The 17,616-nt window shown below is 41.6% G+C and overlaps 1 protein-coding gene across 1 annotated transcript in view; it reads right to left on the bottom strand.

The window, feature by feature from the left end:
- Positions 1–5,394: 5,394 nt before the first annotated feature.
- Positions 5,395–17,616, bottom strand: part of LOC134395782 (zinc finger protein 721-like) — a 38,276-nt gene continuing 26,054 nt past the window's right edge. The window contains exons 4-6 of the mRNA XM_063121944.1: positions 15,447–16,760; positions 6,020–6,161; positions 5,395–5,445 (exon numbers count right to left, since the gene is read on the bottom strand). Coding sequence (XP_062978014.1) covers positions 5,395–5,445; positions 6,020–6,161; positions 15,447–16,760 — 1,507 coding nt within the window. The remainder of the gene's footprint in view (positions 5,446–6,019; positions 6,162–15,446; positions 16,761–17,616) is intronic.

Raw genomic sequence — 17,616 nt, 5'->3', positions numbered from 1 at the left:
TGCCAGTGTTTTAAGGAAGGCTGATGTATTAGTGATGGGGGACTTCAATTACCCCGATATCTGTTGGGAGATAAATACTGCCAAAAACGGTCCTTCCAAGAAATTCCAGACATGTGTGGGTGATAACTTTCTACTACAGAAAGTGGAGGAAGGAACTAGAGGATCGGCAATCCTTGACTTGATATTGACCAATAGGGATAACTTAGTGGATAAAGTGGCAGTTACGAGAACTCTGGGGGAAAGTGACCACGTCATACTTGAATTCTTGATTATGACAGAAACAAAAGCTGAGTGTAGCCATAGATGTTCTAAACTCAGAACTATGATAAGTAAGATCCCATGGCAAGTGAGCCTAATGAGAAAAGGAGTCCAAGAAGGGTGGGAGTATTTAAAAAATGAAATCCTAAATGCACCATTACAAACAATTCCAACAAGGAAAAGATAAAAGACAACATAGGAAACCAATGTGGCTCCACAAAAAGCTTACAGTTATTATTATTATTATTATTATTATTATTATTATTATTATTTATATAGCACCATCAATGTACATGGTGCTGTACAGAGTAAAACAATAAATAGCAAGACCCTGCCTCATAGGCTTACATTTTAATAAAATCATAATAAAACAATAAGGAGGGGAAGAGAATGCACCAAACAGGCAGTATAAAAGTCAGAACAAAATCAAGTTTTAAAAGCTTTAGGAAAAAGAAAAGTTTTTAGCTGAGTTTTAAAAGCTGCGATTGAACTTGCAGTTCTCAAATGTTCTGGAAGAGCGTTCCAGGCATAAGGGGCAGCAGAAGAAAATGGACAAAGCTGAGCAAGGGAAGTAGAGACCCTTGGGCAAGTGAGAAACATGGTATTAGAGGAGTGAAGAGCACGAGCGGGGCAATAGTGTGAGATGAGAGAGGAAAGATAGGAAGGAGCTAGACAGTGAAAAGCTTTGTAGGTCAACAGGAGAAGTTTATATTGGATTCTGAAGTGAATTGGAAGCCAATGAAGAGATTTCAGAAGTGGAGTAACATGGTCAGAGCGGCGAGCCAAGAAGATGATCTTAGCAGCAGAGTGGTGAACAGAAACCAACGGACTGGTGTGAGAAGAAGGAAGGCCAGTGAGAAGAAGGTTGCAGTAGTCCAACCGAGAAATAACCAGTGCATGAACAAGCGTCTTGGCAGAAGAGACAGACAAAAATGCTCGAATCCTGGCAATATTATACAGGAAAAAACGGCAGGATTTAGCTACTGTCTCAATATTAGGAATAAAGGAGAGCGAGGAATCAAATATAAAGCCAAGACTATGAGCTTCCTTGACTGGAGTAAGTGTAACATTATTGACAGTAAGAGAGAATGAGAGATGAGGAGAAGGTTTAGGAGGAAAAACAAGCAATTCAGTCTTTGCCATATTAAGTTTCAAACAACGATGAAGCAACCAAGCTGAGATATCTGAAAGACATGCCGAGATACGATCATGAACATCAGGAGAAAGATCCGGAGATGAAAGATATAATTGTGTATCATCGGCATACAGATGATATTGGAGGCCATGAGATTGAATAAGATTACCCAAGGGCAACATGTATAAGGAAAACAACAACGGGCCAAGCACCGAGCCTTGCGGAACCCCTACTGAAAGGGGAAAAGATGAAGACGAGCTGCCATTAGCCAACACGCTGAAAGAGCGACCCTCTAGATAGGAGGCAAACCAGTTATAGACGGAGCCACAAAATCCGAGGTCATGAAGGGAATCTAAAAGAAGATCGTGATCAACCGTGTCAAAGGCTGCAGTTAGATCAAGGAGAATAAGAATGGAATAAAGGTCTTTAGACTTGGCAATAAGAAGATCATTGGTAATCTTAGTAAGGGCTGTTTCAGTGGAATGCAAAGGACGGAATCCAGATTGAAAAGGATCCAGAGTAGAGTTACTAGAAAGAAAATCAAGACAACGAGAGTAGACCACACGCTCCAGGATCTTTGAAACAAAAGGCAACAAAGAGACAGATCGGTAGTTAGACAGAGATAGCATATCAAGAGTAGGTTTCTTGAGAATAGGAGAGACTGTAGCATGTTTAAAAGCAGAAGGAAATGAACCAGAGGACAAAGAAAAATCAATAATATGAAGCAAGGAAGGGAGGATAGCAGGGATAAGATTAATAAAGACGCTAGAAGGAATCGGATCACGAGAGCAAGTGGAAGGCTTTGAAGAGCGCAGTATTGTAGACAGTTCATCAGCTGAGACCGAAGGAAATGCAGAGAAGTTTGCAGGAGGAACTGACAGATGAGGAACAGGAACTGGAAGAGGAGCAGAGCTGGCCAGATCAGAGCGGATAGTTTGGATTTTAGCATTGAAAAAAGAGGCAAAGTTATTAGCAGACAGAGAGGCGGGGAGAGATGGTGGATTAGGCTTCAGAAGAGAATTGAAGGACGCAAAGAGCTGCTGAGGATGCTTAGCATTTGACTGGATCAACATTGAGTAATACTACTGTTTGGCCAATGAAATAGCAGAAGAGAAAGAGGAGAGAACAAATTTGTAATGGACAAAGTCCACCCAGTCCCTGGTCCTATGCCAAAGGCATTCAGCAGCCCGGGAACAAGAGTGACCTGTAACCAAAAAAAGGAAACATATAGGAAGTGGGATGAAGGCCAGGCTACAGAAGAAGAGTACAGACAGGTAGCACAGAAGTGCCGAAATGGCGTCAGGAAGGCTAAAGCTCAAACTGAGCTGAGATTAGCGAGGGATGCTAAAAGCAATAAAAAGGCTTTCGTCAGATACGTGAATAGTGAAAGACAGAGGAAAGAAATGGTGGTTAACTGCTTAACGAGGATGGGAAATTAATAGCAGATCACAAAGAAAAGGCTGCCTTTTTTGACTCAGCTTTCTCCCCAAAGCGGGTCTATAACCCCTCTGGAAAAAGTGAAGCACAAGTTGAGGGGGCAGGATTGCAGTCTGAGATTGATAAAAAAATGGTCAAGGAACACCTAATTTCTTTGAATGAGTTCAAATCTCCAGTAGGGGTGTGCACGGACCCCCCGATCCGCTTCTCTTCCAGATTTGCAACTTCCAGATCGGGTCCGCTCTGCCTATAGTCCGCTCCGGTTCTCTGCGAAACTCCGGATCCGGATCGGAGCTCCGCTTCCCCCCATAGACTTACATTGAAATCCAAAAAAGCCTACATCTTTTTTGCTGCTAAAGTTAGAAACCTCAAGCTCGGCACCATGATAGGTTATCCATGTATACACATGCATGCCAAGCTTCAAGCAAATCCAAGCCTCCCCTGATTTTGGGGGGATTTTTGAAAATCGTACACCCCATTTTCAGACATGGGATTTACTCCGACATTTTGACAGATAAAATGCTTTGAAGTGGGCACCCACAAAGATGCCATCTAGATCCACATTCGTAGCAAGTTTCAAGCAAATCCCATCATCCCCTGATTTTTGGCGGGGCTTTAACTTTTTAACTCACCCCAATTCAAGTGCCATGCTAGAACTCCATCAATTTTTATGTTAGAAATGTCAAATTAGGCACTATGACACCTCATGCATTTATACACATGCATGCCAAGCCTCAAGCAAATCCAAGCCTCCCCTGATTTTGGGGGGATTTTTGAAAATCGGACACCCCAGTATCTCAGGGATATTTAAAGCTGCAGACAGCTCAATGGGGCCATTTCAAAGGAAATCCCAACATGCCATGAATTGGGGAGTAGATAAAACTAAATATGAATCTTCTTCCACACTTGAAAAATTTATTTGGAACTTCAAAAAGTCTAAGTGAGCGCAGAAAGGACTTATCCCCTGAGTCAAAGCAAGACACACACAAACCCACCACAGCAGCACCCAGGCGGAGGAGGGAAGGCAGCCAGGCAGCAGACATTTCTGGGGGCACAACGAAGTGAGCCAAGGATTGTTTCAAAGCCAGTAATGCAAACCATCCCTGCGAGGCGGGCACAGAGGAGGAGGACAGGCAGCAATGGAAGCAAGCATTCCAGAGGCTTGTGGGGTTGAACCACAAAGCCCATCGTGTAGTACAGCTCCCAGGCACCAGGCGGGCAGAGAGGCGGGCAGAGATGTACGACTATGCCAAAGATCCATGGGGAAGTCAGTCCCAGCAGATGCCCCAGAACAGCAGTACCCAGGCAGAGGTGGAAAGGTAGGCATGGAGCAGACATTTCTGGGGGCATAAGGAAGTGAGCCAAAGATGGTTTCAAAGCCAGTAATGCAAACCATCCCTGTGAGGTGGGAGCAGCACAGAGAGATGCCTTTTCTTTTGCATCCCATAACTAGGAGGCTAGGAGGATAAGAGTAAAGCTTTGTGATCCTTGCTTCAGAGTTGATTGACTGCACTGTGATCACAGCCATTATTAAACAACAACAAAATAATAACATTAATAATAGCAGTACTAATTAATATTAACAACAACAACAACAATAAGGAGTTGAACCATAATGAAAGCCTGCCTGACTTCACTGAAGAGGAAAAGCCAGGAGAGCTTGGGCTATGGCGTGTATAATGTAATAAATAAATAAATAAACAAACAAACAAAGGAGGGGTGGAATTAAAAACAGCAGTGTTGCTGAATAAACAACAAGAAGATTTTTTAAAAAAATGCTATGTCTGTCTTTTACCAGTGAGAGGAAAGTGGACGTGCCCAGGGGGAGGGGGAATTATGCCAATTTGACTGGCCCTAAGTAAGTACCAGTCTTTAAGAACTACCTTACACTTCAACTCATGACAGGCGTAGCTTCTCCACTGGTTTCTCTTTGGAGGGCTCTGATGACCCTTCAAGGACAGGACAGTGTGTGTGCACTGGGCACGTCCACATGCCCTAGGGGACCTCATCCCCTTGCACCACATCTATTCAGTTGTTCACCAAGGTTAGGGTGGGTAGCAGTGCTGTGTTTCCTATCTGTTATTTATTTGCTTAGTATATGACTTCAGGTTGTGTTTGTGCATTTGCTGGGGTTACTGTTTAAAAAAAAAAACCACTGGGAAAAGTCCATTCAGAGACTAAGAAATAAAAGTTTCCCAGTATCCCAAGTTACTAAGTATCCCGTTTTGCTTACCCCCCCTCCAGCTTTGGAATTGGAGGATGCTTCATCAGGTGATCATGATTGGGAGTTGAATCTGCCTCTCAGCACTTCAAAAAGGTACCTCTCCTGCTTTTTTATCCTATTTTTTAAAAAATTATAGCAAGCAAAACGCAGCACGCAAAGTGCTAAAAATAGGCTCAAAATGACCCCCACCCATGACTCTCTAAGCACAGCGAGTTTCAAATAGGTAGCTTGAAAAACAAAAAATTATCCACTAATGTTTTCCGCAATGCAATCCTATGGGTGAAAAAATCCAAAATGGTGGGCGGAGCGCTCCGCGAAAAGAGGAGCACTCCGCTTATGGTCACTTCTCTTCGCCATACTTCTGCAGCCCCCTGATCCACTTCTCCTCCGCCTGTAGGGGAGGCGGATCACCCAGGTTCACTGTTGCTTCTCCGATTCTAAGCAAAGCGGATCACACCCCTAGCTTCTAGTAATCACTGCATTGATTTCAAGGTGTTTACAGATTGACTTGAAGCTTCAAGTCAGTTCAGTTCAAGATTGAACTGAAGCTTCAGTTGGAGCTGGCAACTTAATTCGCATCAAAGAATTCACACATGGGAGAAGCCATAAACATGCTCAGAGTATGGAAAGCAGTTCAATCACAGATTGTACCTTGCCTCAAACGATCCATTCAGGTGAGATGCGCCATGAATGCTTTGTATGTGTAAAGCGCTTTCATCAAAGAATTCCCACTGGAGAAAAGCTCCAGGACCTACTCTTGATTTTGTTGTTGCTCCAAGTTGTGAGCTGGGCAGTGTGAAGAGTAGGAGTCTGTGTGTCCAAGTAACCCCATTGTCATAAGAAGGCTTAGTTTGCTGCCTCCCTTGTGTCCTTGAGTAGCCGTCCAGCGGAGCTGTTCTGGGTGGTCCGTGGGGTGTTCACATCCTCCCCCGGGCAATGGGGCCCTGGCCCAGTCAAGGACCCACTGTGACCTTTTTGCATCGCGCTTCGAGGACAAAATCGCTTCTCTCTGCTGGGGGCTTGATGATGTTGTTAGCACAGCTCCAGCTGAGGTGTTCGATGCCCCCGTCTGCCCGGTTTAGTGGGATCAGTTCCAGTTGTTGCGTACTGAGGATGGGGACAAGGTGCTTGCGGCAATGCAGCCCCCACTTGCCCTCTCGATCTCTGTCCCTCCTGGCTAATAAAAGCTAGCCGAGGGGGTGTGGCTGGGTGGGTTACCTAGATCCTTTTCAATCGGGCTTCAGGCCTGGTTTTGGAACAGAACTGCTCTGGTTGCCCTGTGGGATGACCTTTGCTGGGAGAGGGACAAGGGGAGTGTACAAAGCCACAAATGACTTGGGACCAGGATACCTGAGAGAGCGCCTTCTCCCCTATGAACCTGCTGTGTCTCTGTGGTCACGTGAGGGGATGTTCCTGGTGGTTCCACATGCTCAGTATGCAGAAAGAGTATCAATCGCAATGTGAATCTTTAAAGCACATCAAAACATCCACAAAGGCGAGAAGCCCTAGGATACGGAAAGAACTTTGCTTGCAGGACACATCTGAAGTTGCCTCATAGAATTCAAACTGGGGAGAAGCCCTATAAGAGCTCAGAGCATGGAAAGAACTGCGCAGTGCGCACATCTTAAGCGACAGCAAAGAATTCACAGAGGGGAGAAGCCCTATAAATGTCTAGACAGTGGAAAGCGCTTCAGTCAGAGCTGCAAACTTAGATTTCATCAAAGCACTCACACAGGGGAGTGTAAATTGGGTTCTTTTTAACCTCAGAACCTACACCAAATGGGTCCGAAAAACCCCAGTGGGTAACTAGTGCTAAACCAAACAGACCAACATTTAATCCCAGCTGACAAGCATCACCACAGACATGATTGTAAATAAGAATTTGTTTATTGTAAAAATTGCAAAATTAAACAAATTGGCATGGTGGTTATAGAAGTATACAATCTCTCTTTCTGTGGTTACGAGAAAAGAGAATGAAATGTAAATACAAGATTGAGTACAAGCATTGCAATTGCAAAAACAAGTATTAGGAGCATTCCATTGTCACGTATGGGACATTTATACTCAAGTTCAGGACAAAGAATCTTTTGCATATACTACTAACATTTAAAGTGAACAATTTATTTTGCAGCATATGAATACAATGGTCATTACTAGCAGTACAGGGTTAGCAATTTTAAATTCAGCAAGAAACAATTATCTTAGATACTATTAATATTTTGTCACGTATGGGACACAAGAATTTCCATCTTCGTGGACATGGTTATCTTCAATTAAACATTTCTGTGAACTGTGAACGTGAAACTAATTCAACTTTTTTCTGATAATTCCTGAGATATCACCTCACATTTATATCCATGTTAGACTCAATTTTTACATTTTAGCTCAATCAAAAAAATGTTTTTTTGATGTCACGTATGGGACATTCTCTGTCACGTATGGGACACTGTCTGCATTACAACATAAAAAACTCACTTAGGACTACTAAATATGAATTCTTAATTGATTTAAGACACTAGCATCAACAAATAATGTAGTTAGAGCATTTAAGCATTGATATTTGAAAAGTCCCTTTACATTAGAATAATTCTGAAAATTTATACATGGTGCTGCGATGAGACTTCAAAGCCACAGTTGGTGGGTCAATCTTCCTAATCACATCCTTAAAGGAATATGTAATACAATCAGGAGTGTAGGGCCACTTATAATGATGTTTGTTGGCAGGAACCATTACACTCACTTTAACTCCATCCATGCCACAGACTTCCATAACACTGCCTGGGTAGGCCACCTTATTATAACTAACCAAGCACCTATATTGAGTTTCACATTTGAAGTAGGCCTAGTAACAGGAACAGATTCTTCACTCTCCAGGGCATGGTGTTTGAAGGAAACTAGACCGTTTGGTTTAGCCTGCACAATATGATATGATGCTATCCCAGGCACAGTGATAGTTCCTTCCCAAGGCTTGTCTTTCTCTACTTGGGAATGTATTTCACTCTGGGAAATGTACAGAGTGCATGTTGAGGGGGCAAGTTCATTTGCTAACTGTGCAAACTCCACTGCATTCTGTACGACACTGACGTTGCCTTGGCTCATGGTCTTTTGTCATACAAGCCTTTTCACATTGCCTCCCACACCATCAACTATTCCTTTGCCATGTGAGGTGGCAAAATATTTCCAACTGAACTTACTTTGGTATTTTTTTGCTAGAAGCTTCAGCATGTGCACCATGTATTTGTTCTTGAACTCAGATGCAGATCCATCGCTCCAAATGATGTCCTGAGTAACACCAGTTTCTTCACTCATTATCTCATAGAGTTTCATCAGCATTACATACACAGTGTGTTTGTCCTTCTGTGTTACATCTGAGCACAAGAGGAAGGTTCTACAAGATCCATTTAAGAAAACAGCTGCAGTGAAAAGCGTTACAGTTGCTCAAGACCAAAGGGCACTCTGAATCTTGTTCTGATACTCACAGCTATAAGACATAGCAAAATCAATTTGCAGCACTCTTACATTTTCCAGTTTTTGATCACTTAAGAAAGCCTTTGCTTGTATTCTTTTTATGTGACCATGACCCAGAAAGTTTTCATAACTTGAAACAATATCTTCATGTAATTCACCAGCACAACCATCTTTCATGCTTAACACTAGTCCTCCATCAGCATCCTTTTCCCACTGCTTCTATGTGACGTGCTTTGTTGGCTCTTCAGGAAATGGAATATTTTTTTCCACTGGAATTCACATTTCCAACAGTTGGAAATTAATTTGTCATCACATAAAACAGACTTTAAAAATCCCCTCCAATTCTAAGGCCCTTTAACTTGAGTTTAAAATTTTCATGTATTTTACATCGACACTGATCCACTGGAGTATCCTTCAGTAGAAGAACATTTTTTTGGCTGTAGAGTACAAAATTTTACAAAACTCATTTTAACTTCAGGGTGACCGTTTTTAAACACAAAAATTGCCTCTCTTAAAAACATAGTGAGAAAATGTTTTTGAAGTCTAAGTTTCTTTCCTTCTTCCCAAACAGTTATGCAGTCCTTCAATCCAGGAGCTCTATATACAATATCATTGCGAAAAAAGAAGCTCTTAACAATGTTTATATCTTTCTTTAACATGCCACACCCTTGTGAGAAGGAACTATGCATTTGATTAACTAGTTTAATATCTATTCTTTGTGCTAAACCACTGACTACAGCTTTCTGTTTTCTTGGTGATTTTGGCAAATTTACAAAGGTAGATCCTAAAACGACAGCCTAAATAAATATTCTATTCATAGCTTTTCCATAGCTCCATCTGCTTTGGTACGGACTTATTATTATATATTTTTCTGCATTACTGTCAGCAATAGTTTTTTTCTTGCATGCTCTCTGCAACCTCTTTCGATCTCTTTGATACTTCTTCCTCTGCAACTCATCTCTGCTACTCATAGACATATTTTTCTTTCTTCTCATTTCTTTTAACCTTTCATTTTCCTTTTTTTGAAATTTTGGATCCTCCCTCTTCTTCTTTAGTCTCATTTTCTTCATTCTTTCAGCACTAGTGCTCTTTTTATTTTCAGTTGACACATTCATTATGCATTATCTGCATAATAAGTGTCACGTATGGGACAATAAATAAAGGGACGTATAAACTGTTTAAAATAAAAAATTAACATTAAGAAAATATTTCATTGTAGACAACATTATCTTTGTTTTAAATCTGCTTTACTACATTTTAAATGCTACAAATAACATATATAACCTAAAAAGTGCACTTTTTCATGTCACGTATGGGACAGCAAAACTATATGCATAATTAGCTATATATCTGCAAATAAACACATAGTTTCTAATGTTTTAACATGTAGGCAGCTCCTTTAGGACCTTACCTTTGCTATCAGAATGAAAACAACACTTAATTCACTGTACAATACAATGTTAACACAATCAAATGTAACCTCATTTAGCATGTGACCGATCTTGACAATGGTAGCCATTTTGAAAACCAGGTTGCGCAATATTAATAGCAAAAAAAATATCTTTCATCATCAAAACACCCTCTTTCCACTATATACAACTAATACAATACAAAATATTAACTAATTTTTCATTTTGAAATTTCATGTGTTTTGTCGCTGTTTCAGTGGAATGCTCCATTACAAATTTAGCTATGGATTTATTTATTACATTTCTATACCGCCCAATAGCCGGAGCTCTCTGGGCAGTTCACAAAAATTAAAAACATTCAAAGTATAAAACCATTATATAAAATACAATATAAAAGCTCAACCATATAAAAACAGCAGCAATGCAAAATTAGAAATTTAAAACACTAAGTTAAAATTTATTTATAGACTGTTAAAATGCTGGGAGAATAAAAAGGTCTTCACCTGGCGTCTAAAAGCATATAATGTTGGTGCCAAGCGAACCTCCTTAGGGAGCTCATTCCACAGCCGGGGGGCCACAGCAGAGAAGGCCCTCCTCCTGGTAGCCACCTGCCTCACTTCCTTTGGCAGGGGCTCACGGAGAAGGACCCCTGAGGATGATCTTAGGGTCCAGGCAGGTACATATGGGAGGAGGCGTTCCTTCAGATAACCTGGCCCCAAGCCATTTAGGGCTTTAAATGTCAATACCAGCACTTTGATTAGGGCCTGGACCTGGACTGGCAGCCAATGAAGCTGGAAAAGGACTGGCGTAATGTGGTCTCGTCGGCCAGTCCCTGTTAGTAAACGTGCTGCCCTGTTTTGTACCAGTTGAAGTTTCCAGACCGTTTTCAAAGGCAGCCCCACGTATAACACATTGATAATGGCTTGAGCTTCTAGCATTGTTATAACTCCTCCTTATCCGCTTCTGTTTACTCTTTGTGGTTTAAAGCTAAATTATACTAAACTATACCTTGCGCTATACTAAAACATTGTATTTAACCCTCCCTACTCTATGCTGAAGTTCCTCTAGCCGTGTGAAGAATAAAAGCAGAAGTCAGAGAACTTCTAAGACTTGGAAATAATTTCAAGTTCCAGCTTAAAAAAACAACCCCAAGTCTTAGAGGCTAATGGTACTCTAAGTCCCAACTTTTAGGAAAATACTCTGAGTCTAAATTTGTAGAGAGATCCATAATTACCCAGCTCCGTCAAGTCCCAGTCTGAGGTGAAGTTGAAGAGAAAAATAAAAAATTCTGTCTTGCAGCTCTGCTACCTGTGCTTTTATACACTTGTTCTGGCTCAAAGGTGGGGGTCAATGAGTGATGAGACCACCATCTCCCAATCACAATTGGCATGAATACATGATTAGACCACCCATTCACCAATCAGAAGTTAGGTGTCTCCGCCTCCCCAATATCTCACGTGTTATACTCGTGGGGTCCTAGAAAACATGGCTGCCATCTGGGTGACTTATCTGGATTGGCGTAGGAGACCTCTTCTTTGAGCTTGTGTCATATCCTAGGTGTCCCGTTGCTCAGTATTGTCACTTCCCACACCCAACTTGGAGTTAGGACATTTCTTATCAGCAGGTGCCACACCACAAGATTTCAAAACAATTTCCCCTCTTAGTGGCTGTCAGTGCATGCTCAGCTTTCTGCCAGCACTTTCGCCTTGAGCGTACTCAAGCCACATGTAAACGTCCACTGTGGAGGGTTTCCCCCACCCCTTTCTTCAAAGACAGTCCTGCGCAACTTAGCAAAAGTCTTAGTTAATGGTATAACATTGATGAGCATAGAATCAAACATCAAGGTCTTCATGTCCATGGCTCAGGGGTCTGGAATATACTTCTGGGGCTATTTCAGATATGAGTCTGGGGTCTTTTTAGGGGATCTTCTTGTGAATCTCCCCAAAACCCTCACTCAAGCCACCCCTTTCCAGATCAGATCATATTTCACTTGAAGTAGTAGGTTCTATTTGCAACATAATTTAACCCTTTTAGCACCAGATTAACAGGGAGAAGCCCATTATTATTATTATTATTAGTAGTAGTAGTAGTAGTATCCCGCCTTTTGCCCAATTGTAAAACACAAGAAATGTTGAAATAACGCGTTTAAAATACACCACAAAATAATAAGCCATTAACAAAGATGGAGGACCAAATTACTCTCCAAAGGCCTGCTGGAACAAACCAGTTTTAGCCTGCTTCCGAAAGCCCATCAAGGAGGGAGCCAGTCTGGCTTCCCCAGGAAGAGAGTTCCAAAGCACTGGAGCAACCACCGAGAAGAATGTAGAAAATTTACTCAGAGTGTGGAAAGATGCTCAGATTCCCATTTTCATCAGCAAGCAAGGGGTGCTACTGAAAAACCCCTAGGAAGTAGAAGAAGCAACAGTTAGGCCTAAAGGAGTGTTTAGTAGCCATTCAAATGATGTTGGTGCCAAAAGCATTTATTTCTATTTCAAACATTGCCGGTTTGGATCACTGAAAGCCCACCACAACATTGGCAGAAACAATTAGAAGTAGCAGTATGATAAGGGTGGGTGGGGAATCCCTGGACTTGGCATGTTGTTCTGAGACCAACCAACCCCACCATAGAAATCCCTTGATGGAAGATTGAGGGAATAATTTTTTAATTATTTCAAACACCACAGACATTCATACCACAAGAACATTACATAGAGTGCAAACAAAAGTACAAACAAAAATACAATTAAAAAATCATGTAAGGTTAAGGTGTACTTTTGGCTTTCTTCATATCAGAAATGTGAACTTTCTTTTCTCGTTCCTCCATTACATTTAACACAGTAAACAAATTCATTTCTTTCTCCTATCTTAACTATATCACCACAGACAAACACATAATTTCTCTCTGTTTCTTGCAAAAATGCTATCTATTCAGAAATAAACGTGGATGTGGACTTTTCTCTCGGTATCGATGTGAGTTTTTCCATCTCCGCCAACTCCAACATCTTCAACATCCATTCATTCATTCTTGGTGTTTCATTCTCCCATTTTTGTGCATTCAACGGTCTCACTGCTGTTGTCATATACAGAAATGAAGTTCCCCCCTTCTCTTTCAGCTGTTTATCCATTAGTCCCAGTAGGATGGGTCCCGTTTCATTTGTATGTTAGTCTTGAGAATTTTTTTGAATTCAAGAGTGTATTTGTATCCAGAATGCTTTGACTTTTTTACAAGTCCACCAAAGATGATAAAAGGTTTCTCCTCTTCCTAATTCCCAACAGTTTCCCGAGGCACTCTTATACATTTTAGCCAACTTTACAGGAGACATATACCATCTGCACATCATCTTATAAAAATTCTCTTTAAGTCTTGAACATAATGTAAATTTCAAACCTTCCCCCCCATATTCTCCCACTGTTCCATTGAAACGTTGTATCCAAAGTTTTGAGCCCATTTTATCATACAGTCTTTCACCTGCTCATCCTGTCTCGTACTTTAATAAAAATTTATATATCTTTGAGATAACATGTTCATCATTTGGACATGACGTCATTTCAAATTCAGATTTTGATTGCTCAAACCCACCATTCTTTTGTCTATTTTAAACATCTCCAAGACTTGTGCACAAGGAAACCTAATTTGTACATACCAAAACACATATGACCATCTTCCAGCAGTTCCTACCTTGATTTTAACTTATATTAATCCTGTGAAATTTCATAGAATCAAAGAATAGCAGAGTTGGAAGGGGCCTACAAGGCCATCGAGTCCAACCCCCTGCTCAATGCAGGAATCCAGCCTAAAGCATCCCTGACAGATGGTTGTCCAGCTGCCTCTTGAAGGCCTCTAGTGTGAGAGAGCCCACAACCTCCCTAGGTAACTGATTCCATTGTCGCACTGCTCTAACAGTCAGGAAGTTTTTCCTGATGTCCAGCTGGAATCTGGCTTCCTTTAACTTGAGCCCGTTATTCTAATACATCATTATATGTCAACCATTTAGGCATACTTGTCATTTCCCTTCTATAAAAAGCCCCCTGGGCTGATACCCAAAGTGGTATTTTCTGACAAAATCTTGGTTAATATTTGTTCCATATTCTTAAAACAGCACGTCTTTTGTTATGATGATTAAATTCTACCTTAACCTTGGCTTTATCATTCCACAAATAGCCATGCCATCCAAATCTCAATTCGGGTCCTTCCAGTTCCAACCGTCTCCTATTTTTCAGCAACACCCAATCTTTCATCCACATTAAACAACAGTCTGAGAAATACACTTTGAGGTCGGGGAGGCCCAGCCCTCCTCTTTCTTTTACATCCTGCAATGAACCTGAGAATGAACTGAGATTAGTGAGGGATGCTAAAAGCAATAAAAAGGCTTTCTCCAGATACGTGAATAGTAAAACACACAGGAAAGAAATGGTGGTTCAACTGCTTAACGAGGATGGGTAATAGATAACAGATGGCAACGAAAAGGCTGAAGTGCTCAATTTCTACTTTGTCTCAGTCTTCTCCCAAAAGCGGGTCTATGACCCCCCTGGAAAAAGTGACGCAGAAGTTGAGGGGGCAGGATTGCAGTCTGAGATTGATAAACAAATGGCCAAAGAACACCTAATTTCCTTGAATGAGTTCAAATCACCAGGGCCCGATAAACTGCACCCTAGAGTAATGAAGGAGCTAGCGGAAGAACTCTCAGAACCACTGTCTATTAGCTTTGCGAAATCATGGAAGACGGGTGAGGTGCCGTATGTCTGGAGGAGGGCTAACATTGTACCTTTTTCAAACAGGGCAAAAAGGAGGAACATGGGAAAAAACAGACCAGTCAGTCTGACATCCATCCCTGGGAAAATTCTGCAGCAGATTATAAAGAAGTCAATATGGAAGCACCTTGAAAACAATGCAATTATTACTAGAAGCCAACAGGGATTTGTCAAGAACAAATCCTGTCAGACTAATCTGATCTTATTGTCACATCTTGAGTATTTCACCCAGTTCTGCACAACACACTTCAAGAAGGATGCAGACAAGCTGGAGCATGTTCAGAGGATGAACAGGGACCTGGAAACAAAGCCCTATGAGGAGAGACTGAAAGAACTGGGCATGTTTAGCCTGGAGAAGAAGGTGGAGGGGAGATATGATAGCACTCCTCAATGACTTGAAAGGTTGTCACACAGAGGAGGGCAAGGATCTCTTCACGATCATTCCAGAATGCAGGACACAGAATAATGGGCTCAAGTTACAAGAAACCAGATTCCAGCTGGACATCAGGAAAAACTTCCTGTTAGAGCTGTACAACAATGAAACCAGTTACCATGGAAGGTTGTGGGCTGCCCCACACTAGAGGCCTTCAAGAGGCAGCTGGAGAACCATCTCTCAGGTATGTTTTAGGGTGGATTCCTGCATTGAGCAGGGGGGTTGGACGCGATGGCCTTATAGGCCCCTACCAACTCTTCTATTCCATGATGCTATAAATGCTACAGTAAACATTTATAGGGCTTCTTCCCAGTGTGAATTCCTTGATGCCGCTTAAGGCCTGAGATCCGAACAAAGCTCTTCCCACATTCTAAGCATTTATAGGGGTTCTCCTCAGTGTGAATTCCTTGATGGTGCTTAAGCTGTGTGCTCTGAGCAAAGCTCTTCCTGCATTCTAAGCATTTATAAGGCTTCTCCCCAGTGTGAATTCTTTGATGCCGCTTAAGGACTGTGCTCTGAGCGAAGGTCATCCCACACTCTAAGCATTTATAGGGCTTCTCCCCAGTGTGAATTCTTTGATGCCGATTAAGGCATGAGCTCCGAACAAAGCTCTTCCCGCATTCTAAGCATTTATAGGGCTTCTCCCCAGTGTGAATTCCTTGATGCAGCTTAAGGCTTTTTTTGTGAGCAAAGCTCTTCCCGCATTCTAAGCATTTATAGCGCTTCTCCCCAGTGTGAATTAGTTGATGCTGCTTAAGCTGTGTGCTCTGAGCAAAGCTCTTCCTGCATTCTAAGCATTTATAAGGCTTCTCCCCAGTGTGAATTCTTTGATGCCGCTTAAGGACTGTGCTCTGAGCGAAGGTCATCCCACACTCTAAGCATTTATAGGGCTTCTCCCCAGTGTGAATTCTTTGATGCCGATTAAGGCATGAGCTCCGAACAAAGCTCTTCCCGCATTCTAAGCATTTATAGGGCTTCTCCCCAGTGTGAATTCCTTGATGCAGCTTAAGGCTTTTTTTGTGAGCAAAGCTCTTCCCGCATTCTAAGCATTTATAGCGCTTCTCCCCAGTGTGAATTAGTTGATGCTGCTTAAGGCTGATGCTGTCAGCAAAGCTCTTCCCGCATTCTAAGCATTTATAGGGCTTCTCCCTAGTGTGAATTCTTTGATGCAGCTTAAGGTTTGTGATGTGAGCAAAGCTCTTCCCGCATTCTAAGCATTTCCACGGCTTCTCCCCAGTGTGAATACTTTGATGCCGATTAAGGTGTGCGCCCATAGCAAAGGTCTTCCCACACTCAAAGCATTTATAGGGCTTCTCCCCAGTGTGAATTCTTTGATGAAGCTTAAGGTTTGTGCTCTGAGCAAAGGTCTTCCCACACTCAAAGCACTTATAGGGCTTCTCTCCAGTGTGAATTCTTTGATGCCGCTTAAGGTGGGTGCTGTGAGCAAAGGTCTTTCCGCAATCTAAGCATTTATAGGGCTTCTCCCCAGTGTGAATTCCTTGATGATGCTTAAGGTTTCTGCTGTGAGCAAAGCTCTTCCCGCACTCTAAACATTTATAGGGCTTCTCCCCAGTGTGAATTCTTTGATGCAAGTTAAGTTGTGAGTTGAAAGTGAATTGTTTTTCACACACTAAGCATTGAAACCTTTGATATTTGTTAGAATGAATCTTCTGAGTTTTACTCTGTTTCTTCCTTTTATGAATGTTCTTTTTACTTGGTGCTTCTACTATTGGAGTTTCACAGACATCTGATCCTTCAAAAGAAATGGATTCCTTTTCCCTACACTCTTCAGTTTTCCTTCTCTGGTGTAGGCCATTTTTCTTGCTCTCCCTGTGATCACCTGCAAGTATAAACACAGAAATCGTCTTGAAATCTTGGAACAAAACTAACGTTTGCTGATTTCATTCACAGGATAAAAAAAAATAGTTGATGAGGGAGATCCTCTAAAGATATTAAATATCCCGATGATTAATAGACCTGAGAACTAGACTGCCATACAATGCTTTCATTTATATGGAATAACTCATATAAAGAAGTTGAGAGAATAAATTAACAACATAAAATACTATAAAAATTAGATACATTTAAAATCTGCCATTTTCTCCTAGCTGATCATTTAATTGGAAACTGGAAAGTGAGAATTCAACCCTAATGGTTATTTTCAATGTCTAGTTATATCTTAAAATGAAAAGCAAGCTGTCCAGAGCTGTCTTCTGAAAAGGCTTAACTCTCCTCTCCTCCATGGAGACCATTAAGATAATATCTGTAACATCTTCAATATTATGCAGATGCAATTAGAGCAGCAAAGTAAGATTGGTTGGCAGCCATCTCTGCCACAGAGCAAGTCCATCAATGGGCTTTTCTCAATGTTTTGTCAGGTCTTCGAAGTCAATGACAATTGTATCCTGCACTGACACAAAGAAAGAAGAGCTGAAATGCCGCCTTCCAGGATCTGGCAAGGAGGCAGAGAGGGAGCCTTACCCAGAGGAATCCCATTCCT

Source organism: Elgaria multicarinata, chromosome 3, assembly GCF_023053635.1.
Source record: "Elgaria multicarinata webbii isolate HBS135686 ecotype San Diego chromosome 3, rElgMul1.1.pri, whole genome shotgun sequence".
In the NCBI taxonomy this organism is placed as follows: Eukaryota; Metazoa; Chordata; class Lepidosauria; order Squamata; family Anguidae; genus Elgaria; species Elgaria multicarinata.
Note: the sequence above shows the minus strand (reverse complement) of the source record. Positions and strands in the feature narration are given on the sequence as shown.